Source organism: Psittacula echo (genome assembly GCF_963264785.1).
Source record: "Psittacula echo genome assembly, chromosome: 10".
Lineage (NCBI taxonomy): Eukaryota > Metazoa > Chordata > Aves > Psittaciformes > Psittacidae > Psittacula > Psittacula echo.
In genome coordinates this window covers 15,729,150-15,752,591 of record NC_137741.1, presented here as the reverse complement: position 1 = coordinate 15,752,591, position 23,442 = coordinate 15,729,150, and the positions used below count along the sequence as shown (strand labels likewise).

General features: G+C 45.4%; 1 protein-coding gene across 1 annotated transcript in view; it reads left to right on the top strand.

Annotated features, from left to right (window-relative positions):
- The window catches only part of AKAP13 (A-kinase anchoring protein 13), a gene marked incomplete at its 5' end in the record, with an annotated part of 147,991 nt that overhangs the window by 33,525 nt on the left and 91,024 nt on the right, over positions 1 to 23,442 (top strand). Inside the window, 3 exons of the mRNA XM_080626491.1 lie at positions 4,047 to 4,230; positions 13,534 to 13,723; positions 17,043 to 19,914. Of these exons, the coding sequence (XP_080482617.1) occupies positions 4,047 to 4,230; positions 13,534 to 13,723; positions 17,043 to 19,914 (3,246 nt within the window). The remainder of the gene's footprint in view (positions 1 to 4,046; positions 4,231 to 13,533; positions 13,724 to 17,042; positions 19,915 to 23,442) is intronic.

Sequence of the window (23,442 nt, the reverse complement as noted above, 5' to 3'; positions counted from 1 at the left end):
TACCTAAATGTCCTCTACAGTGGAAAGTGGAAAGAAGAAAATCTTGTTCAGGCAGTGTACTCAAATGTACCGCTCAGTCTGTGGCTGGGGAATCATTGCCATGAGAAATGGGAATGGGGACAGGAAAATCCTTTGGGGTCCTCTGGAAAATTTCTTGTTTACTAGATTAAATAAAGGAATTATCCACACGTCTTTTTATCAACTAAACTCGTAACTCCAAACACATAATCTTTGCCTTGATTTATCTTCAGTCCTGTTGTCTGTCGGAGCTTGTCTCTCTGTTTTGTTCCCATTGTTTCTCAGGGATTGAGCTGGGCAGTGAGAACATTTTGAGCAGAAAACAAGATCTTGAGACCAAATTTGATGGTAGATCTCAAAATTGCTGAGTATATGTGATTTTGGGTGATCACCAAGTGAAGATCAGCATCACAGGGAGACTAGCAGGAGATGCTAACCACTCCGTGGCTGGCTGTTCCTTGATGAGATGTCTCAGGGCATGGAGGATAAACTGTTAGGTGCAGATTACTCCATATAGTGACTTTTAAAAGGAACAGTATTTTTCTTCTGTTATTTAGTCAGGATTAAAATGCGAGCTTGTACTTAGAGAACAGTTTGTGCTTTCTTGGATGTGTCATACCCAAACTTCTTTTTTTTTCCCCCTCTTCAGTGTCTTATTTGTTTTGTGCTAATAGTACCTTAAACCTTGATCCTTTACCATTAGCAGAGTACATTTGACAGGCGTCTGTGGAAACTTTGTCCTTAGTTACGCAGATAAACTGTCTGTTTGTATGTCACAGCTAAAAAAAAGATGTAAAAGTAATATATCTGAAGTTCTAGGTTTTGCCAGCTGGATTAGAGTGCCCTGCCATTATGGGACAATAATCATATGTTTCGACTCTTGCCTATTACTAGGAAACGAGGAAGGAACAAAACAGCCGTGGCCTTTCCAATAGTGTGTGCCTTGTGTTTCCACAGTTTCCTAATTACAAGAAGCTTTTTGTTGACATTCCATGGATGGCCATTTTAAGATGAGGAGCTCGTGCTTGATAACGTGGTAGGAAAAGGAGCTCTGGCTGTTGCATGTTAAAGCTTTGGCTACTCTTCCATACCTGGAACATGCATTTTGCACCATGACAAGACCCTGAAGTTATTCACTGAATTTCCAACATTTTGTGCTATAAGCTCCATCCTGTCAAAGTCAGGAAGGCTGGAGGGATCTGTCTTCCTCCTCTCCATCCAGCAACACTCTGTACCTGATGCAGGCCACCTCTTGTCTTGTTCTGAGCAACACCATCCACTAACAGGTGTATTTTTGATTATATATTAGTAGCTAATCCAGCCCACAGATGGCACACGCCTTTTTAATTGTAGCCATGCAAGTCTTGCACACTCCAGAACCTTCTAAAGCCATTGCCTGAGGCCCCTGCAGTTGTTGTATGTACAGTACTTTGTCTCTTCGCTGCCATCATCTGTGCCCATCTGTTAGGATGGCCTCGTGCCAGTATATATGTTAGGCAGAGCCTTCCAAATGGGCCTGGATAGTGAGCTTGTACGTGTAATATGTTCCGGATGGCAACATGCCATGTCCTCTTGTACAGGTCTTCTGTGCACGTCGTTGTTGCTCAAAGGCTTTGGGGCAGGGCCACATTCAGTTCAGTTACATTTGCATACACCTACATCTAAATGCTGGAACTGCTGTGTCCAGTGATTAAAACAATCTTTTAGGTTGTTTTAAAAGAATGGGAAGAAGGTGGGTTTCAGAAGTTGCAGTCATCCAGGCATATTACATGGGCATTTGGGACAACTGGGAGAGAGCACTTGATCTGTGTAAATATGAGACAGAGAGGGACACCCATCTGGATCAGGGACAGGATGAGTATTTGCCTGCATCTTCCAGAACATGCAATTGGTATCTGTGTTTATTGGTGAACCGTGAGTTGGTGAATAGAAGATGCTTCTAACTGAAAGGCTCTCAGCTGAACTAGGAAGCAGCATTTTGGTCCAGGGACCCATGCTTATGCTTTGCAGGTCTGTGCTGATCAGTTTTCCTGCAGGGCTGTCTGTTTTAAATAGGAAGATGATTTTCTCTTTGAACAGAGCTGCTAGAACAGGAGATCCTGTGCTATGACAGATGTGGTCAGAGCAGTGCAACGCATCCTTTATCCGGAAGGCAGTCCTGTTCTCTAACAGGAGTGCTTTTGTGCTTCCTGCATTTCAGTAGGAAGAGTTGTTCTGCTTTAATTATCCTAATTGACTCTGCCAGTGTACAGGTAATGTGCACTGAGTGTACACTGACTGTACCAGTGTAAAGTACATTGAGTGAAACCTTGGGTATCTGATTTCACTCTTTGACTACCTATATCCACACTTCCTTGTTTTGCAGCCTCATTGGTAGCCTTTCTCTTATGTCTGTCTACATGGTGTTATTTTTCTTTAAATGCAAGGCTGACAACCACTGATTAACTACCTTGTTGTGTTTATTTCTAAATCATTACACTCTATAGCATTTAATACCCAAATCCTTGTTGTTACTCTCCCACAGGCTGGGATTTTGCTTCTGAGTAAGCTTCTGAGAAGCAGAGTAAGCTCAGCTATTCCCTTTCTCTCTGATCAGCTGGAACATCCATTCAGACATGCTCATGTATTCAGGACAGCATGGTTTTGCTTTACGGTAATCAAGAGGACGTTAGCAGGGAAGGATTGGTTTGTAGCCCAGAGACCTAATTTTGGAGTCATTTGGAAGAGAGATGGTTCCAGAAAACTTTTGGTTCTCGAGTACAGATTAGTTCTTCAGGAATTGGATCCAAAAGTTGGGAAAAATTATGTGTCAGGTGGGGAAGAATTGCCCGTTCTGGCTTTGTTTTGCACTCAAGGTCTTAATGATGTCCCTAAAGAAAGCAAGTAAGCAAGAAAAACAACAGTGCTTTGAAGAAGTGATTCCTCTTGAGCATATGCTACTTGAGGGGGAAAAGATTAAATCCTAAAGCCATCATGTACTTGCATTTTTAAATCTGCTGTATGGGTTTGGCTGGCAACCAAATTAATAACCCAATAAATCATTGCTATGATACTAGAGGTATTATGCCAAGTGTGCGCACTGGCAAGGTTTACTGAGACCCAGTTGGTGCTTTTGTGGTGGTGGTGTTGCCGCTAATCAATATTGAAATCCTTCGTTAATTAAAAGAACAAATCTCTGTTTCTCACAGGTTGTTTTTAACCCACATGATCCTGCCCTTTATACACAAGTAACAGGCTTTGATCTGAACATGCTGTATTTCAGCAGTGCATCTGGAGCTCATTTCTGGTTGAAGCTTTTCAGAGCGTTGTTCTAGGGCTGCAGCTTTTAGAGTAGGGGGATCTTTTTTTCTTAGATGAAAGCTTTAGGCTCAAGAGTGACTTTTACCAAATAAGAAGGTCACGGTTTTTGCTAGTTTATGAATGCTGCTACTCAGAATGGTAGAGCTACTGTGTAAAGCTGAGGAAAGCTGGTCTGAGGAGTAATTAAACCTGGAAAGCAAAATCCTCCGTTTTAGTTTGTCTGCGTGAGAAGTTAAACTGTTCTTTTTCCTGACTGCTTTAGATTTGTGCTTCAAATGTAAAGTGATTTTTTTCATGCCTTGGGACAAATCAGCATCCCAGTAATGAACAGAACTTCTCTGTTTCTAAATCCTGGCCCTGGGTGTGTGAGGAGAAGGCTTGGGCATTTAGAAAAGCCCGCCCGATCATGCCAGGTTCTGTTTGGAAGCGCTGCAACTTGGCCTTTGCCATGGCTGTTTATGAAACAGTGTCGTTTTCACATTGACTTCTGTGGTCCTGAGCACCCCCAGTCCCACTGTGACACGTCCCTCTCTTTAAACTACTGGTCTCTCCTGGATATTGGCAGGCAGTGTGTTTTTCCAGGTGCTGCAGGTTCCTTGGCTTTTGGGCTGTCAGCTCCATGCCAGCCGTTGTGTGTGGTGTTTCTGGGAGGTGGGATGTGGCATTCACCTAACCCACAGCCTACAAATTCCCATTTATTTAATTTTCCCCTTCTTGTTTCTTCCCAGAGAACATCCCTCGGGAAACACTGATGCATTTTGCGGTGCGGCTGGGTCTGCTGCGGCTGACGTGGTTTCTGCTCCAGCAGCCGGGGGGAAGAGGAGCTCTCAGCATCCACAACAACGAAGGGGCAACGCCTGTGAGCTTGGCCTTGGAGAGGGGCTACCAGAAGCTGCACCAGCTGTTGACAGAGTAAGGATGATTTGGTGGTTCCTCTGCTAGTGTTCTGTTCTGTGTCATGCTTGTCTTTGCACGTTGTCACTGAAGACTGTCCAAAAGCTAAACTCTACCCCTAAAGGCAATTTTGGTGTGATTTTGCTTTTACCTTTCTTGCTAGCAGCAATGGGGGCAGGTCCTTGGGGTTTAGGAGAAATACAGTCGTATTGTTTTGTTCTCCTTTTCTGTTGCACAGTGTTCTGCTTCCAGCTGTCTCTTAAAGCCCAAAGTGAGTCACTGTAATAGCAACTAATTAAGGCCTTTTACAAACATAAGCGAAAAGGCTTTTCTGTGAACTAGCACAGCTGCCCAAAAGAGGGGAGCCAATGGGCTTCACGGTGATGGTTGACTGTTGTGCTCTTACGTTATAGGTTGGGAGTTTTTTGATTAAATGAAATAAGGTAATTGATAATGATACTGAAATAAGGCAGAATCTTGTTAGAGGTTTTTACCAGTGTAACTAAAAAGTTAAGGTAAGAATTAATGCAAGTATTTAACAGCAGAAACAGTTCTCTTAGTAGTCTTGAGAAGCAGCCAGATGTTTCACACTCATAGCAAGTAACTAGTGATGTGAGCATTTACTTCAGTGTTTTAAAAGGAATCCCTCAGTATGTTCTTTTTCAATAGCAGATGACTGGAGATCTAGCTTTAAAAGCTGAGGCTAGTAAAGACAAATTGCTTAAGTAAGTCCCAAGGGTGTTATTTGTACAGGAAGAAAGACTGGGTCTGCATGTGCATTATTCTGATGCCTGGTTCTCTTAAGCTTTGTAATTAACTTTGTTTTTCTGAATCAGCTTTTCAAAATCTTGGGGTTTATGTTGAGTGACCCAGTGTCATGTTTAGGAGTCTGCTGTGTTGTCCGTGTTATCATGCAACATTTCTCCATCGCGAGTTGTAAATTATTCTGCTTTCTGTAGTTGTTGGGCAGTGTTAGAGGGCAGAAGGTGTGATCTGTGTTACTGGAGTGACTGCATTTAAGTTTCATCTTTAAATTCAACCAAACACATGCAAAGTGAGGGTGAACAAGAAGGTGTGGGGTGAGACGAGCTATACTCAAACCTTTTCTTCTGCCACCCTTGGCTGGAATTAATACAGAGGTGATAACAGTGTTGCTGATTTCCCCAGTGAGTTTGACATTCATGCTATGAGAACACACAACTCTTCCTCCTTCTTGTAAAGTTGGAATGTGCAAATTCGTCCTATAACTGGAGCAAAGTTCTCCAAGGTGAAACTGACCACATTAACAGGCTTTTCATAATGTCAAGAAGCTTAAATTGGCCAAAACTTGATTATAGCGAACACTGCAGTCTGAATATGTGTGGAGCTGGTCATTTAAAAAGAAATAGGAAGTAAAAAAATACTGTTACAACAGCTATTCATGTATTTGGTGGAGTATTTCACTACTGGTTCCAGTACTGTAATGGCAGTTCTCACTTAGTAGAGAAGACGGCTTGGGTTACGTGGCATTGCTGTGTGCCATTCCCTTTAATGGATGCTGCTGGTGTAATCCAAGGGATTTCTCTGGTGACCTTTACAGTTCATCTTTGAAAATAAGACACTAGCAACTTCAGTCATGCTACCATCAAAATCCCAGCTCCTGTTCTTCTTAGTATATCCAGTATATACAGTGTATAAACATATTCCATGCCTCTGAATATCCTGCTACCTCTATGCAGCCCAGCAAACAGAAATCTATGGATGCTGGAGGTCATGGACCCCTTTCTTAATGGGACAGTGGTGGGAGCACTATGTGACATGGAGATGGCCACAGCCCTTCACCATAGGAAGGTGACAACTGCAAAATAGGCACATCCTGATTCCCCAGCAGAGATTTATATTATCATTTTAGCAATAAGATGGGATTGAAGCTAAAAATCCCTATTGAGAGGAGAAATATTGAGTTTCAAAATACAGAAAAGTAATTCCATAAAGGGAGTATATGTCATTTATGTGCTGTGAAAACACAATGGACACTGTACAACCTCTTTTCTGTGCTCTGCTTATGTGCACTCAGTCTAATCCATGCACGCGAGTTTGGCACACAGCTCGTACCACTCAGCAGAACACAGAGCAGCAACAATGCATGTTAGCCAGCACCCATACAAAGGAGTAATTATTCTCACGAGTAATTAAACTGCACTATGCCAAATAAGTGAATGCAGCGTGTTTTGTGCTGCATTATCCTTGGGGGGGGGGGGGTGGTTATTGTTCACTTGCTTACTAATTTGCAAGCGGCTATTGCAGTTCTGCTGGGGTTTGGTTGCAAAGCAGCTCGATTCAGCCATAGTGTAAATATTTTTCTCCAAACCCAATTACACTGGTGACGTTGGGAATTTCTGTTTATCGGATGAGCTTTCCCTTTTCAGCTGTTGCAGTTCTTCATGTCAAAAAATGAAAGACTCTTCCCATTTAATTTTTGTAACCCTCAAGAATTCATTTCTGTAGTCTTGAGGTTGTGCGCTGGCTTCTGCATCCTCCGGCAGGAAAGGCATCTGTTGATGCTTTCGAGACCAAACTGAGGAGCTGTGATAGAGCACGCGTGGATCAGTGAGGTTGGAGAGCAGGATGCTGGTAGCAATGTTTGTTTATCAGTTGTGTGTCATTCCTGAGGGTGCTTGTTTTATCTTTGAGATTAAAGCATGCACCGTATGAAGACAGGCTGAGAAAGTTGGGGCTGTTCAGCCTGGAGAAGAAAAGGCTGTGTGGAGACCTCAGAGCAGCCTTCCAGTATCTGAAGGGGGCCTACAAGGATGCTGGAGAGGGGCTCTTCATCAGGGACTGTAGTGATAAGACAAGAGGTGATGGGTTTAAACAGGGGAAGTTCAGGTTGGATATAAGGAAGAAGTTCTTTACTGTGAGGGTCAGGCACTGGGAACAGGTTGCCCAAAGAAGCAATGAATGCTCCATCCCTGGCAGTGCTCAAAGCCAGGTTGGACAGAGCCTTGGGCAACATGATCTAATGTGAGGTGTCCCTGCCCATGGCAGGGGGGTTGGAACTGAATGATCTCAAGGTCATTTCCAACCCTAACTATTCTATGATTCTATGCACAGTGAACATTATCCTGCAGTGTAGATGGAATAGGGCAGTGCATAAGGGCAGGAGGGTTTTTTTTTGAAGTGGGTGGAACTTTATATATACATATATATGAGGATTTTCTCTAAGTATGTTCTTGTTTGTTTGCTAGCAGCTTGGTTAACAGTTGTTTCTTGTGTTTTGGTTTTTATTTTTAATGCAAATCTAACTACAAATTAAGATACAACTTAAATAAACTATCTTCTATGAAAAAGCTTTGGAAACCAGGCAGGTTGCATAGCCTCTCTCAATGTTAACAGTTCAAGCCTGATAGGAGTGAATTCCAAAGCAAAAGGGTCCTTCCTTGCAGCCTGTTGCTTCCCTGTATTTGAATTGGGCAGTCTGGCTGCAGGGTGCTGGCAGAGCTGGGCTGCTCTGCTCCTTGGAGAAGGGCTGGCTCTGAAGAGGCAGCATGGTTTATTACCCAGGTGGGTAGTGCGCTCCGTGTGAGTAACTTGGCCCCTGCCATAGGACAGCTGCAGTTTGCAGTCGAGGTTTGTAAATGCTCTTTGGTGTAGTAACATAATCCGCCTGCCAGCTCCATGTTCTCCAGCGCTCTGGAAGTCAGGCAAGGAAAATGGCTCCAAGAAACAGCGAGCGTGCAGCGTTTCAGAGAAGTTGGAAACGCCGCTTTGTAAAACACAGCACACGCTGGTTTTATTTCTGATTTCATTTCTGCAGAGCAGAATTGTCTCGTAACCCAAAAGCACCGCTTTTCTTACCAAATGCTTGTATTCCTTCACAGCTGAGAGTGATTTATGTCCTCCGCAAAAGGGGAGAAAAAAGTAAAACCCTTAAAAACACGTGTTGCGTTTTTCTAATCCCTGCAAAGAGACATTTCAGAGTTGTAACACTGATTTTTTTTTACTGTAACACTAGTTCTGCTTTTGCTGGTTTCTCTGCTTGCTTATTGCTGTAAAGCACTTCTGCAGAGCTTTGGGATTGCGCTTTCTTCAGACCTCCGGGTAACAACCAGGTGGCTCAGTGTGTGTAGCTATCAGTCAGTACAAGTCTGTATGTCCAAAATCGAAGTGCTATAATTAACGCACGAAGAATAACTCACTGGGAGCAGAAGGGGTTTGTGAATGTTTTGCAATCCATGATTATCACTTGCTATTGTTCTGGTTTTACGTAAGTAATTGGTGAAGTCTGTGCCTCTCAAGTGAGGATGCTTCTTCAGTAACTTTACTTTTATAATTGAATACACTTTCCTTCATTTCTGAACCAGAGCTGCAAAATGACTTGCCTGCTACTTCCTTTATTTGCACCCAAATTTAGTAAGTCCTTTAGGCATGTGTTTAGTTTCAGAAGTGTCCAGTTCATGTTCAGTGGAGAGATCTTAGTGTGGTCGGGATGATAGTTAAAGATGGGGCATTTTTCATTTAATTCTGGTGTTGGGTTGTTCCATGAAATTCAGCCTTTGCATAGGCAAAGAGCCATCTGCGGTGCAGAGGCTTTTCCAAAAGTACTGCTTTCCTGGGGCTGAAAACGTTGCTGACTGCTGTGACTTCAGTGCCAGGTCGTATGTAAACAGGCTGCTTGTACCACTGAGGATGTATAGGCTGAACCCCGTTTCCTGTATGCATCCTTGCCATTATTGTGTGGCGGTAACTAAGCGTGCGAGGCTCTGAGCCCCTCCTTACTTCAGTTCTCCCAGTATTGGGAGCCCAAGCGGGACACAGCAGGGACATGCAGGTGGCCAGGAGGTTGCCACCACACTGGCAGGCGATGCTGTGAATATTTTTCATTCTATTTCTGGCTAAGCAGAATCAAGAGCTGAAGAGTTTATTGAAGCGATGCTGATGTTCCTCCCTCTGTTCTTCTACCCCAAACCAATCCACAGAGCGTCCTGATTGCTGTTCAGGGTCCTGGGGAGTAGGTTTAGTATGTGGTTTGCTACGGTCTGAGAACAGAACGTAGGAGATGAGAACAGTTGATTTTGTAAGTGCTGGTACAAAGTTAACACTTAAAGGGGAATTCAAAGACCTTAGAATGGCAGTGAAGAGGACTTGATGGGACATCTGTGTGTTAAGAAGATGCTGGTTAGCTACAAAAGCATGGAAGGAGCAGTGTTCTGACAGGGTCTGATTTTGTGGCAGTGTATTGCTGAACTTTAAGATTATCATTTGAATCACCATTGTTCAGTTGATCATCATGATTAGAAAGATGCTGAGGTGCTGTGGGTTTCTTCTGGCCACAACGGAGGGGCGGACTGGGAGCTGGGGGAACCTGAGGGGAACCAGGTGTGAACATGATGGAGCAGGAAGAGTTTATGTTTCTGTTTTCCACTTACTCATCCACTGCATGCTCCAGCTTTTACTGACTTCCTAATATTTTCCCACATCCTGATAAAGGCTTGTGTTTTCGTTGGCTTCTTTCTCTCCTTTGTTTTGTATGCATCCACCTCTGAATATAGAAGAGAGAAGTGGCTTTGCCCATATGGTGGAAACAGCTTTTTGCTGTCTCTGATACCCAGCTTGGAAACTGGAAGTTCTGGGAGATAAGGTTCTTGTGAACAGGCCTGTGAGGAGCAGCAGAAAAAAGAGATTTAGAAGAGATTTGAGAAGAAGATTTGGTAAGATATGAGAAGAAAGTGATTCCCCTCCTTAGCAATCCTGATGCAGAGGTGATCCCAGAAACTGTAGGAGCCATAAGGCCTGAACAGCCTTGTGTGATTGCTAAGCGGTGATGATAGACCAGCTCCATATCAGGACATATAGAAAATGCAGGCAAGTGATTTTCCAGGTTCTGTTGTCATGCTTGCCTGCAGCATATGGAGATGTTCTGACGAGACAAGTCTTCCTTCCAGATCACTTGTCCTGATCTGAGATGCTGTTTTAAGCTGTAAAGAAAAATATCACTTGAGGAAGTAATCTCCATGGCTGCATTTGTATTTAAAATGCAACAGATGGCATCTGAGTTTCATAGATTCACCTTAAACTCCTTTTGTTAGTTGACATTGAGTTCTGTGTTGGACCTACAGCTCCACATCCTGACCAGGCTATCCTAACCCCTTATGGCAGGACATGCTGGATGTGATCTCTTAGGATAGGTGCATCTTCAAACAGCCATTGAAGGACCAAGCCAGCTTTCTGTCTTGTGTGATTTCCTACAGTATGGTGTGTTACTGATCAATGGATTGAGAAGTTAGCGTTAAGGATTTTGAATCCAGTTGTTTTAATATTTGATCTGATATTGAAGGGCAGGTTATGCAATCGTGAAATCAGTTCAGTGTCTGTACCCACTGCAGTTCATGTTGGTGTGAAGCACTATAAGGGATTAGTCATCATTTCTGCATCAGATGAACTTTAACTCTTTAGTTCAACATCAAAAATATTCAAATTAGCAGGTGATCTATACAATTTGCCTATATAGAAACTCTTTTTTCTACTTTCCTGGGGCATTTGGAACACTTCAAACACCTGCAGTATGAATGCTGTGTTTGTTAAATATCTTTAACATCTACAAATGGTCAATTTCTTTTAACCCATTCTAGCACATTCTAGTTGCACGTTGTGTGAGTTTCCTGTACTGTGTGTATTGGTGGTGACAGAAACAAGGAGCAGAAAGAAAGTGATTGTGTGCCCTAGTGCTTTGTGTATCACTGAAGATTGTGTGTGTGAAGTTGATCAGGCTGTACAAAGCCTCTATTACCCCAGTACTTGCACAAATAACATTGAAGTTCTGTTCTGTCAAATTTCTAAGATGTGTTGGGTTTAGATCATAGGATCCCAGAATGCTTTAGGTTGGAAGGGATCTTAAAGCTCATCCAGTTCCAACCCCCTGCCACAGGCAGGGACCCCTTCCACTAGAGCAGGTTGCTCCAAGCCCCATCCAACCAGGCCTTGAACACTGCCAGGGATGGGGCAGCCACAGCTTCTCTGGGCACCCTGTGCCAGTGCCTCAGCACCCTCATAGTAAGTAAATGAAGATCTTGGTTTTTCAAAAGGTTTAAAGCCTTTTGTAGAGCATAACACAGATCAGCAGCTATATCAGAAACTGCTATCTTTGTAAGCAGAAGTGATTATTTGATCCACCCTTCCGTGTGAAGATGGCAGATTGCAGGAGGGATTGGCATGCCCAAAGTGTTACAGGGCACTCTGCCTGTCATCTTGCTCCAAATTCAAAGGCTTTTGAAGCCACTGAGGGTCTTTTGAGGCTCAAGTCATGCAGGCTGCTTTGCAGGTGATGGTTTGAAGATGCTCATAAGTGTCCTTGAAGCTGCTGAGAAGCTGGAGCAGACTCATCGTGCTCTGTTCTTTAATCTGGCTGATGCTGTTCCCATGAGTGGGTGAACATGGGGTTTGTGCTGACTGCCTCGTTGTACTGAGTACAGTGGTTTCTCATATATGACAGCTGAAAAGAAGAATACTCCAGACAGGAATCTCTGTGTTTCCTTGATAAAGGAAGGTCATTTCTTTAGTCACTTGTAATAGCTCAGCTGACTTCAGAGCCTCCGTGGATTTATACTGATCATCACCGAAAGCTGGACGCTTCCTTGTGTTTCTCTGTGGAAATATTGATTCTGTTTAAATTAAGAGTAATTCTGCTCAATTGAGTTATATGGTGAATGGCTGAAGTCAGAGGTTTGCTTTGTCTGAATTTCTTTGCAGATTTAACCCAAAATGAGTTACAGAAGGGGGAGGGTGGTTGTGGCGGGGCAGAGCAGGGACAGAGGTTGCTACCACCATCATCTGCACAGGTTTCTCTGTGGTATGGTGAAGCATCCAACCGTTTAGCCACCCTGCTCTGCCCATTCCTGTTGCTGATCGTAACTTGCTCATTACGACTTTGCTTTCTAAATTGCTTGGCTTCCCAGAGAAGTAGCTCTGTGGTTTCCTAGGTGGACACTTGCCTATTAGAAAGATTGGCTATTTTTACAGTAAGAAACCCATCAGCAAAGATGCTGAAATCTATGTGCAATTTTACCTGGTTAACGGTATATAGCTGCTGTATATGTACCTTCTTGAATTCCTAATCATTTGCATGCAATCACAGGTCTGTCCCTTATAGGAAAATCTCTGGCTGCAAAGGGAGATCTGGGGATACCTGTTGTGACAGGGGCTGGTCTCCACAATGGGAAGGGGGCATCATAGAATAGTCTGGGTTGGAAGGGAACTTTAAAGGTCATCTAGTCTAACTCCAACCCAGTAGGTGCAGCCCTGCTACAAGGAAGACAGAGAAGTTTCCACTTCTCACACCCCTGAGCAGGTCACTGTAAGCCCTCATTCTGGTAACATTCCTTCTTGGCTCTGCATCTCTCCAGGGGGATGCAGGGCTTGATGTGGTGCTGTGTGAGCTGCTCTGTCTTGGGTCGATTAAAACAGATTTTGGGTTTCCTGAATCAGTTCTGATTCAGAATGAAATCTGTAAACCTGAAGCTTTAGATGAACACCTCAATAAGTGTTTCCTCACCCTCTTAGAGGGGCAGCAGAGCTGCTGTGCAGCTTGGTGAGATCTGAAGTATTACTGTGTTGAGTCACAAGCTTGTGCAAAATCAGGGGTTGGCATTCAAAAAGAGATGACTGAGTAGAAATTTCTCTTGAATACAGGTAACTGCTGAGGTATTCTTTCATTCTGACCTATAATAGCATCTTTTTTTTCCTTTCTTTCCTTTTGATTGGTAATACAAAAATGCATGACAGTGCTGCAGGACAACAGGCTGACAATATTGAGACCTTCTTGCACAGAAGCAGTTTCACAAAGCAAGCTGAATTCATTTCAGGAGTGAAAGAATTGCTATGATTTGGTGGCTGTTGGGTGTTTGTGAAGCAAAGTAGCGTGTGGTTTTGGTGTAGAACTTGTAGCATCTGCGTCATGGCTATCCTCATTCCTCCTAACTTGTCCCTGCAGTTCTGTCTTTCAAGTGTCTATTGTTCTGCTTTGGTGATCTGCAATAAATTTGCTTTAAAAAGCAATTGTTGTGCCCTTTGCTGCCAGTCTCTTATAGTCTGGGAATAAAATTCAGGTCTTTGCCAGAGAAGGACCTTGTGAAATAAAGCTCGTGGCTGCCATTAACTCTAAATCACGTTAATTTTCAAGACCAAGAAGTGTGCGTGTGTATTTGTCTGTCTGCCCCTGGAGCCTGTGCTCTGTTCTGCTCAGGCCATTGATTAGATGATGTCCAGAGTGAAGAACAGCATGCGTGTCCTGCAATGCAGCATCCCTGCTTGCCTGCAGATTAACCTGTGCTTGATCTGTTGCAGAGAGGAAGCCAGGGAACCAGACTCCTGGAGCACCTTGTCTCACACCGTGCACTCGGGAGACTACAGCGTGAAGCACCACCGTGGGCTTGATGTTTACATGCTGACGGCTGAAACCAAGGAAGGGGAAGCAGCCAACTGGGAGAGTGACATACGGCACCTTCAGATGCACATGCAGAGCCATCAGCACATGGTAAGGAACAGGGTGAGGTGATGAAAGAGAAATGGAGCTGGCTGGATGCAGCCTGGCATCTGGAGAGGACCTCATATGTAGGCACCCTACAGGGGCATATTTACCTGCATGTTTTCTGTGGATGTGACTGTCAAACATCCAGGTAGACACCTGGCTATTTTCTTCTCATTTGAGCATGGGGAGATCTGATAAAGCTGTATTAGGCATCAGAGTTTCTCTCTCAGAAGAGAATCAGGTTCACGGCTCTGTAAGGGTGGCTCTGCTTGGCCTTGTGGGCTCTATCTGCTCCCAGCCCTCTAGATTAGGTTGGGAACCACTTGGATGGGCAAGGAAACCTCCCTGGAGGCACAGTGTTCCTCTAGCCTGCCTGGTGGCTGTCATTATAAGGCAGGCTCTGGAGTGAGGCTGGGTTTGAGGGGGATGAGCACAGTGGTTATGTCTCTGTTCAGGGTCAAAGACCCTGAGGGGAAGGTCTCTGGAGCAAGTAATGGAGAAAGCAGCCATTTCCTTAGCACCTTAGTGTAGGACTCTGAGGGCAAGCCTGCCCTGGCCACATGAAGTGTATGTCCATAGTGGTCCCCTCACTGTGCTCCTCTCAGACCCCACAGTAATTGTTCCCCAGGAGCCATGAGGCTTTGGAAGGGCTTCCTCTCTGCTTTAGAATCAATGCCACAGGGTCTTGGTTGTGATGGGAAGGTGAACCAGCAGGTCACTTCTGTGCCCCTTCTCAGAAACAGCTCCGTGTCTTGCTCAGCAGGCATCCCCTGTGGGTCTTCCTTTATCAGCTCTGTTACAGAGGTATGGGATCTAAATAACAGGCTATTTTTGTTCCTTTAAATAGGGAAGGGGAGATTTGTTGTCTGCAGGCAACAGGGCTGGGGGGCAGCTTGAGCTATGGGCCACCCTGAGCTGTTTTCACCCTTCCCTGAGTACCTGAGATGTTAATTACTCCTGAACTCAGCAGGAGCTGATGACATGAGTTGCAAACCCAGGGTAACCATGAAAGCATTTCCTCTTTCCATCAAAAGACACTAAAGCATGGCTGGCACATGCAGCTCGCTGCTTGTTTGTTCGTGCAAATGCCAGATGGGTACATTTTGCCTGACAATGAAATCAGAAAAAGACTTTTTCTTTCCAGCAGTGTTTCGCTTCACATCTAATCTGATTTGAATTTGGAAAGGAGCCCTGTAATTATTTCATTTAGGTTCATTTCGGGTCAGTTAAAAGCCAGTTGGCTTCCTTTGGAGACGGCTCTATATTTCAGGCTCTTGGCAGAGTGATTTCACAGTGAAGATGCTGGGGCTGCCGTGGACCCTCTCAAGCAAGCATCGCTGTGTCTGTCTGTCCATCCTGGCTGTGTTGCCTGTGTCTGTCTGATCCTGGCTGGGAACCAGAATGTGCTGTGCTGCGCTGCAGGGTTATAGCCATCAGACAGCCAGCACACTGTTGGATCCTGTTTGTTTGCCCTTGCAAATAATAGCAGCAGCCTGTGGGTACTGCTGCCCGCAGAGCCTTGATCCCGTCTCTGGTGCCACATGATGGATGGAGATACCATGCTGCCTGCCTCTAATGCTAACCTGTCTTGGGTGGCAGCATAAATGGGAGCTGGGTAGCAGGAATATTTTGATAGAAGATTCTTGGCAAACACCACAAGTATGTTTCGTGGTCAGTGATTCAGTTGTGCTCATCGCTTGCAAACCTCCAAGCATGGAAAGATGAGTAAACACAATATCCTGAACATAGCAGGGATGATTTTAACTACTTCCTGTATATGCAATATCCAGAAGTTCCCTGTGATGCATCAGTTAACATATTGGCCATTTTAGAATTTGGGGAGAAAAGGGGTGCTGAAGCTGGTATTTTTGGTATGAAATTCTGTTTCTCTGGGATCTTAAAATTTGCAGGGGCCTAAGTTAGGCTGCAAGGCTCCAGGTGGTTTTGGGGAGTACTTTTACAAATAGATGCAAAAAGTGACAGAGCTGAAATAGTCCATTGGGGTTTTGTATTTGTGGAGAGTCGCAGGCCCTTAAGAGGGAAACCCTCATGACATCTGCAAGCTTATGGTGCAGAACCCCAAGTAGATCAAGGGAGTTCTGCAGGGTGTGCACTGAAGGATTGAGGTCGCTCAATCTACTTTGATATGACTACTAAATTGATATGACTACTAAAAATGACTACTTTAAGTAGTCACTTTTTGTAAGATGTGAACATTGGTGCGCTGCAGAGAGAGAATAAAACAAGGAGATATTGAAACAGATGAGGGGTTTTAAGTAAAGGTTTGATTGTGTCGAACTATTAAAAGATTGGGGGATCCTTGATGAAGCAGGCTCTGGAAGGAAAATGCAGATAAGGAATTGAATATGTTGCTACTGCTCCATGATAATGCAGGTAGTAATTTAAATAGTATGTCAGAATTTTCTGGGGTTTATTTCCATTTAGGAAATAAATTCCAGATATTTAGTTATTTAGGAAATAAATTTTAGATATTTAATTATTTGGGAAATAAATTTGAGATATTCAGTTATGCATGCAATTATCAGGAATAGATTACATGGTTAGTTCAGTCCTGTTTGGGCATCATCAGCCCATTCCCATGTCTGAAGTCGTGTTTCCATCAATATGGACAAAATTGAGCAATACTGATGAGAATTGGGAAGTGCCATTGAGCAGGGATCTGAATTTGCTCTTAAGCAGCATTTGCTCAAGCCCTTTGGCACTAGGCAGGTATCAATTTGCATTATTTGGTAGACTAAATTCTGCTGCTTACTGATCTTGAATTTAAGTGCACTCCAGAAATATGACTACAGCTGCTCAAGGAGCAATTACAGGTATTACAGTTCTCAGTGGTGACAGATGGTGTCACAAGGGGGTAGAGGGATGAATTTCACCTTCGAGGTGTTCAGGCTGGCTGGTAGGAAAAATTTCTTCATGGGAGGATGGCGTGGCATGGGAACAGGTTGACGGATGGTACTCCATCATGGGAGGAGTATCGTTCGGGACTTGGCAAGATAAAGTCCTGGTTGACCTGATTGCATTGGCGATAGTGCAGCTTCACGAGGAGGCTGCACTAGATGACCTCCAGATGCTCTCCATTCTCTCATTCTAAGAATTTCAGTATTGCTGCATAACAAAACCAACACATAACGTACTTCAGTATGTTTGTAACTCTGTCCCAGGCAGCACCAGGTAGAGGTTGAGAGGCAGCAGGAGTTGCATGGGGTGGGATTATGTAGACATAGATCTTGTACGTGGTGGAGGCAGTGTAAATGTGTGACTGAGCAAACTAATCTCTTTTTGTGTTGTTTTTGTGTTGTTGCAGAGTTTAAGGCAGCGTTCAGAGCCTGTGCTAGGAGACAGCTGTGCTAAGGGAGCAGAGGCAGATGGTCACCCGATGACTACTTCCCAAAGCCTAGAAGAACTGGCAAGAGAAGGAAGGCAGGAAAGTCCATCCGATCCTGTTCATCTGGACATTGGGCAGCTCTCAGACCAAACCCACCAGGAGGAGAAATGCAACAGCAGGAGTTTGGGAGCTTTTAATGATGTGCCAAATGACTTGCTGAGCCTGGGGGATGCACAGAACCCAGAGTGCTTCTGTGAAAGTAAAAATGTGACGTTGAGTAAAAAGGAAGAGGAGGGGCTGACCTCCGCTGAAGGCTCTGGGACTGCATCGGATGAGAAGGACTGCACAGGGAGCCTGTTTGCAAGTGTAAACAGTGCCGTAGATCTTCCGTCCTGTGGAAATACAAATGAGGAAGCTGGAATGACATCTGCTGGAGTTGTTCTGGATCAAGCTGGCTTGTGCGGTAAAGACGGGCCCCATCAGGAAGCACGAGGTGCTGAGGAGCATTCAGCTGCTTCTGTGGTTGAAACTGCAGGTGAAGCCCCGGCTTCCTTGGAGGGCGTGGATGTGGTTATGGGCCAGACTGAGTGCAGAAACTGTGCAGGGGCAGCAGAGAAGGCTGCCGGCCAGCAGCAGGCAGAGGATGGGATAGCTGAGGCCAGTGAAAGGAGGACTGCAAACCTAGAACAACAGTTGCCAGCTAAGGAAGAGTCAGCCAGTTCTGCTCAGCCCTTACTGAGTGCTTTTAATGGTACTGAGTGTGCAGATGGGGAGGATGAAGATGTGGGGGTGTTACGGGCATGTGATGATACGAATGCAGACGCTGGCACTGGAGAGCTCTCTGCTGACCTGTGCAAGACTGTTGATAACAAGGAGACTGGAGCAGACTCATGCACTAATCAAGTAAACAGTGGCTTCTTGGAAAGCCAAGGTGATGCCCATGTCACAGCAAGTCAGGATGTTACTGTGAGCACTGGGGCAGCATTGCCAGCAGTGAATGGGGTGAAGGTTCCTGCATGTGCATCACAACCTGCTCCTGGTTTGGAAATCAATGGCAGTGGTGAGAGTGGGGAGCAAGAAGAGCAGGTGGAAGCAGGTTGCATGGGTAGGAAATCCAGCTTGCCCTCACTGGAAGACAGTGTAGAAACTGATGGCCCTGATGCTAAACCTGAAAATGATGATGTTGGTGGATCTAATGAGAGCAATGCAGAACCTGCATGTGGCCAGGAGAGCAGTAAGATCACTGAATGTGTGGCTGAAGCAATGGAGGGCAGCGAAGCCCATGAGGAGGAGCTAGTAGGAACTGATACCAGCAGCAGTGGAGATGGAGGAAGCGCAGATTCTTCAGGCGGAGGTCAGGAAGTTGCTAGCGGTTGCCCTTGTGCTGATCAAACTGCTGTTAAAGATGAAATGGGCGACAGCTTCAAACCGGATGCTACTCAAGAGAGCAAACAGGAGCCTGCATGGCTCCCTCCGGAGGATGCAAGCACACGCCTGACAGAAAAAGAGCCTGCACAAACTGAGATAGCAGGAAGTACTTTGGAGCAGGAGGGGCTGAATGGTGAGATGGAATCACCCAGAGGAGAGGGACCCCCTGTGACTCAGGAGGGAGATGCTGCAGTGGCACCTCTCGGGCAGGAGGCAGCTCTGCAAGGTAATGACCCTGGATTAGCTCCCTGTGCCAAGGGCGCAGACTGTGCAGAGGATAATTTAGTGGGCACACCCTCTGCAATTCACATTGGAGAACCTCAACAAAACCAGGAAGCAGTGGCGGCAGCGGCAGGCTCGGCAGAGCTGGCCTGGCAGCACGGTGGGGAGCATGGCAGCGTAGCTGCTGTTGCTGGGTGGCCTGGGGACCATGCAGGGGATGAGGGGTCTCCGGAGCAGAGCCTCTCACAGCAGGCTGAAGGAGGCAAAGCTGAGCCTGAGCAGGAGGCCTGTGCAAGTGGCAGGGAGCAGGTTTTGTTGGAAGAATTTCTTGCTGTGAAACCCTCTGTCTGCAGTAAGGGGGGGCCTGTGGCAAGCAGCAGCGATGTGGATGCTGGGCTAAAAGGGGCAGTCTGTGCTGAAGAAGTGTGCAAGGCTGGGGCATTGGGTGCAGGAGAAGGCATCATGCACGGACCTGCATCAGCAGATGAGTCACCGGGTGTGGAGAGCAGCCCTGGTCCAGATACAGGGCTGAACCAGGAATATGATCCTGGTCAAACCCTACAACAAACCTCCCCGTGCAGCGGCACCCCCGAGTTAAAGGATGCTTCAGAAATGGGAGCCCCGAGCGATGCCTGTGAGGGTAAGGAAGCGTTAAGGCCGGTGACAATACCTCCTATTGCAGCGTATCCAGAAGAGCAGGAGGATAAGGAAAGCGTGCTTCCCCGCGCAGCACTTCAGCCCATTGCAGAGGAGCCCACGTGTGACAGTGACTCCAGCACCGACACTGTTTGTCCTGTCAACGAGACCGATGCTGGTCCTGCTGCAGAAGCAGCTCAGGGGGAGGTCTCAGCTCAGCCCAACGGAGAGCAAAGCGAAGCTGTACCTGCATCGCCCTTCTCACCGTGTTCGTGCCGTTTACGTGCTGTTGAGTCACTGGAAAATGTGGGAGTGAAGAGTTTGGTTGCGGCAGATGGTGGCTCGTCTCTGGATAGAGGTCCTAAAATGGTGAAAAGTTTTGATGCAGTGGTTTTTGCAGCAGAGACACCTTGTTCCCCTGAACTACCAGCCACAGAGAAAGCGGGGCTTGAGCCCCAGGCTACAGTGGATGTGGGAGCCAGCCTCAATGGAGAAATGGATGTGAGTTTCTCGACAAAGAAGAGGAACAGCAGCCCAGCAGTGCCACGAGCTGAGCCTGTTACAGGTAGGAGAAATCGGTTGGCTTCCTACTTTTTAGTTTTCCCTTTGTAGGTGTGCCTCTAGTGTTTCAGCAGCAAAGGAAGAGAAGTAAGAGCAGGAGGCCTGCCCTGCAGAGGAAGTGTAGGTGTTAGCGTTTTTTCTCCTGAGAAGGAAGGAATCTGAAGTTAAAACTTCCTGTTCATGTTGCTTGGCTGACACTGGAGGTAGGGGCAGGACATCATCTCCTGTGAATTCGTGTATCTTTTCTAGCACGTGAATCCTCCCTGGAGAAGGAATGAATGGGAGGGAGCTATTTGGATCACTGTATCTTCAAGTTACAAGCTTTCACGCTGGGCATGAGGGTTGATTTGCTTAGCTTATCCTTTAGCTTCTCCCCTTTACTTTTGCTCCTGTGGAGTCAGAGGGTACAACGGCTCGCTGTCGCGTTTCCTTTGCTTGTCTGCTTGGAACAGCTGCCAGTGTCCTTCTGAACTGCACAAAGGCACTTCCCAATTGGCGGCATTAGGTCATTTCAACCAGCGAGCCCTACCCCCCGCCGCCTTTTCCGGCCTGGGAGGCTTTTTTTGTCGGGCAGAGCAGCCGGTGGTGTTTTGTGCTGCGTTCAAAGCAGTGCTGGAGCTCGGATGATGAGTTCTGCCCGCTGCTGGGAAGCGGGACCGGTGTTCCCTGTGGATGAGTGGTGGGATTTGAGGGGCAGCGTAGGCACCTCGTGCAACAGGAGCTAATAGAAAACATCACCAGGTAACTGCAAAAAGGGGTAAATTAAACAGGAATGGGTTTGTTGCTCCAGCCTGGGATTAAATCAGAGGTGAATTTGGTGCTGGAGCATGGGGCTAATCTGATCTCTGTATTCCACCTGTTCAGGCAGCTGTTAAATGGAAGCAGCTGAACTTTTTCAGTTCCCGTTTTTTTTCTTTGCTATGAGAAAATGATTCAGTGCCTCTTGCTGCCCGTGCACCAACCAAACAACATTTGAATGATTAAAATGAAGTCTGATATAAATCATGAGGTTGTAAAGCTATAAAGCTATTCCACTGCTTCATGCTGAGAGCTATTTCTTCAGTCTAAATGCAGAATGGGGTGATGGCAGAGGATTTGTTCTGATATGTGCCAGCAGAATAACTGGGGGCAGGGGAAGGGATTATCTGGGGGGGACAGGGGTGGGTCCAGCAAATCCTTTTTGGGTTGAGTTCAGTATTTTTAGGCAGTTTATATGTCGGGAGGTCACCATTAAACATTATTCAGGAGGTCGTTAGCAAATAAGTAGGAGGATTTAAAGGTGGGTTAGAAAGCTGTTTTCAGATGGAATGTATTTCAGTGCTGTGACAGTTTGGCAGTTCAATGGGATGGGAGTGGCTGTCAGTCAATACCTGGTAGGGCCCCTTCTGAGAGCCTCTCTTGCTGCTGGGTTCATACAGTCCAGGTCTGTATCTCCAGCTGGATTCTTGGAGGCATGATGCTGTCTAGATGAGGTTTTAAAAGGAGAAGGGACTAAACATTCCAATAAGATAGTGAATGAAGTACAAAAGTAATACTAAGAAATCATTCTGTGTAAGGGTATGGTGATCCTGTTACTGATTTAAAGTAAAATGTCTTAGAACATAACAGTCTGACCTCTCCATAAGGAAGAATTGTTTGTTTGCAATGGGATTTCAGCTGGAATATCTTCTCTTTAAGAACTTCTCAGGCAAAATGTTAGGGAAGCCCAAATCAAATACTGGCTTAAAGCAGAGACAAGTGACTGCTATGAATCCAAGCTCACTATTTGAAACATTTCTGAAACTCACCTTCTATAAGGCAGCACCTAGAACTCTGATATGGCAGTAATTCAAGAGAACAGATTTATTGCTTATTATTACTGCTGTGTACATTCTTCATGTTGATGTCAAAGCTTTGGGTAGTGCTAGTATGTACTAGTACGTACTAGTTCAGTGGCAGCCTGCAATTCTTTGAGTAAGCTGTTCTTTGCTGTGTCAATGCCGGGGAGTTTTCCCTGCAGCCTGGGTCTGTACAGGGTGTTTTGTAGCCGTGCAGGAGTCGTCAGTGCTCAGAATGAATCAGATCTTTTTTCAGTAGACTACAATAAAGCCTTCCCAAAGGAAGGGTAGGTCACAAGGCTGTTTCTCAGGAACATGTGTGGTCAGAGGGTTCTATTGTCATTCTGATTTGTCAGAGAAGTAACTGGCTGATAATTACTGGTGCCATTACTCCAAACCAGTGAGGGTTTTTTAGTTTCTTATTGTCAAATTGCTTTCAAATATTTGCCTGTTTCTCTCATTGCCTTCGCTTAGTTTCAGCCTACCTCCAAAACAGAGACCTCAAAGGACTAATTTCCTTATCCAGCCCAGTGTCTAGTGGCTGGTCACAGCACTGAAGGAAGGCAATGAAGCTGGAAGGTCCTACTTACATAAGGCAGCTCCTCATGCTCTTAGCTTTAGACTCAGAACTGCTGAGTAATGGGTTCTGCAAGCACATTATTTGCAAGTCAGGCAGATAAATGCTACTCATTAAAAAAGCTGGCAGTTAGGATATGAAATCATACCATGGTAGGCAGGCTGGGTGGGAAGAGATGGCGTGCGTTTATGCTGACAAAACACCTCGGAGTAGATGCAGCTTCTTAGGAGAAAGCGACCCCAGCAAGGTTTGATCGTATGGTTGGGGTTTGGCATCTTAAATTAAGAGTTACTATAATCAGTGCTCCCTAGCTCTCCTCCTGGGAGAAATATCCCTAGAGTGTCTCTTGTAGATCTCAGCATTAAAAGAAAATGTTCATTGCCAGGTAGAATAATAGCATATCATTTTGAGTTTAATCAGTCTTCACCTTATTCGCATCAGTGGCATTTTCCCCATGGAAAAGCACTTACTCCAACTTCCTTCCTCTGTTAGAGTGGCAGGATAAACCAGTAACATGTCATTAATGATACCACACATGCAATAAGGTTCTCTGTGCCCACAGAGACCTCTGTAGTAGCATTATAGTGCTTTTTGTTTGAGATAGAAGTTTAGGAAGAAGTGGCAGAGTGCAAAAAATCACCCCCTTGAATTTCATCCTGAGGACACGTCTTCATTCTCCAGTTCTTACCCAGCCTGGTGTATCACTACACCACTTGCTTCTCTCTGAAGTGCATCAGAGGTTTCTTTCCTTGTGTGTTCTGTCTTTGCACCAAGATCTAAACCATCACAGCATTGCTGTGACCCTGAGCAGATCTCCTCGTGACCATGGTCACTGCTGTGCCAATAAACAGGACTCAGAAATATGTAGCATAACCTCTGATTTCTGAGAGTCTGCCCCAAAACCCATCTAATTGAGACAAAACCAGACTAGTTTGACTTAGTGATGTTGGATTAGTTCATCAATGGAACATTGCAAAACCAGGTGGTCCCAAAATCAAGGGTAGACTTTAAAACCATTGGTGACAGTTGTTACAGCAATTTCCTTGTGAAGCTGGGAGGCTTCTCTTGCTAAATCCCTGAACGGGTAAGCTCACTGCAAGCATACATTGCCCATAAGAAGGTGTTGTCATCCATCCAG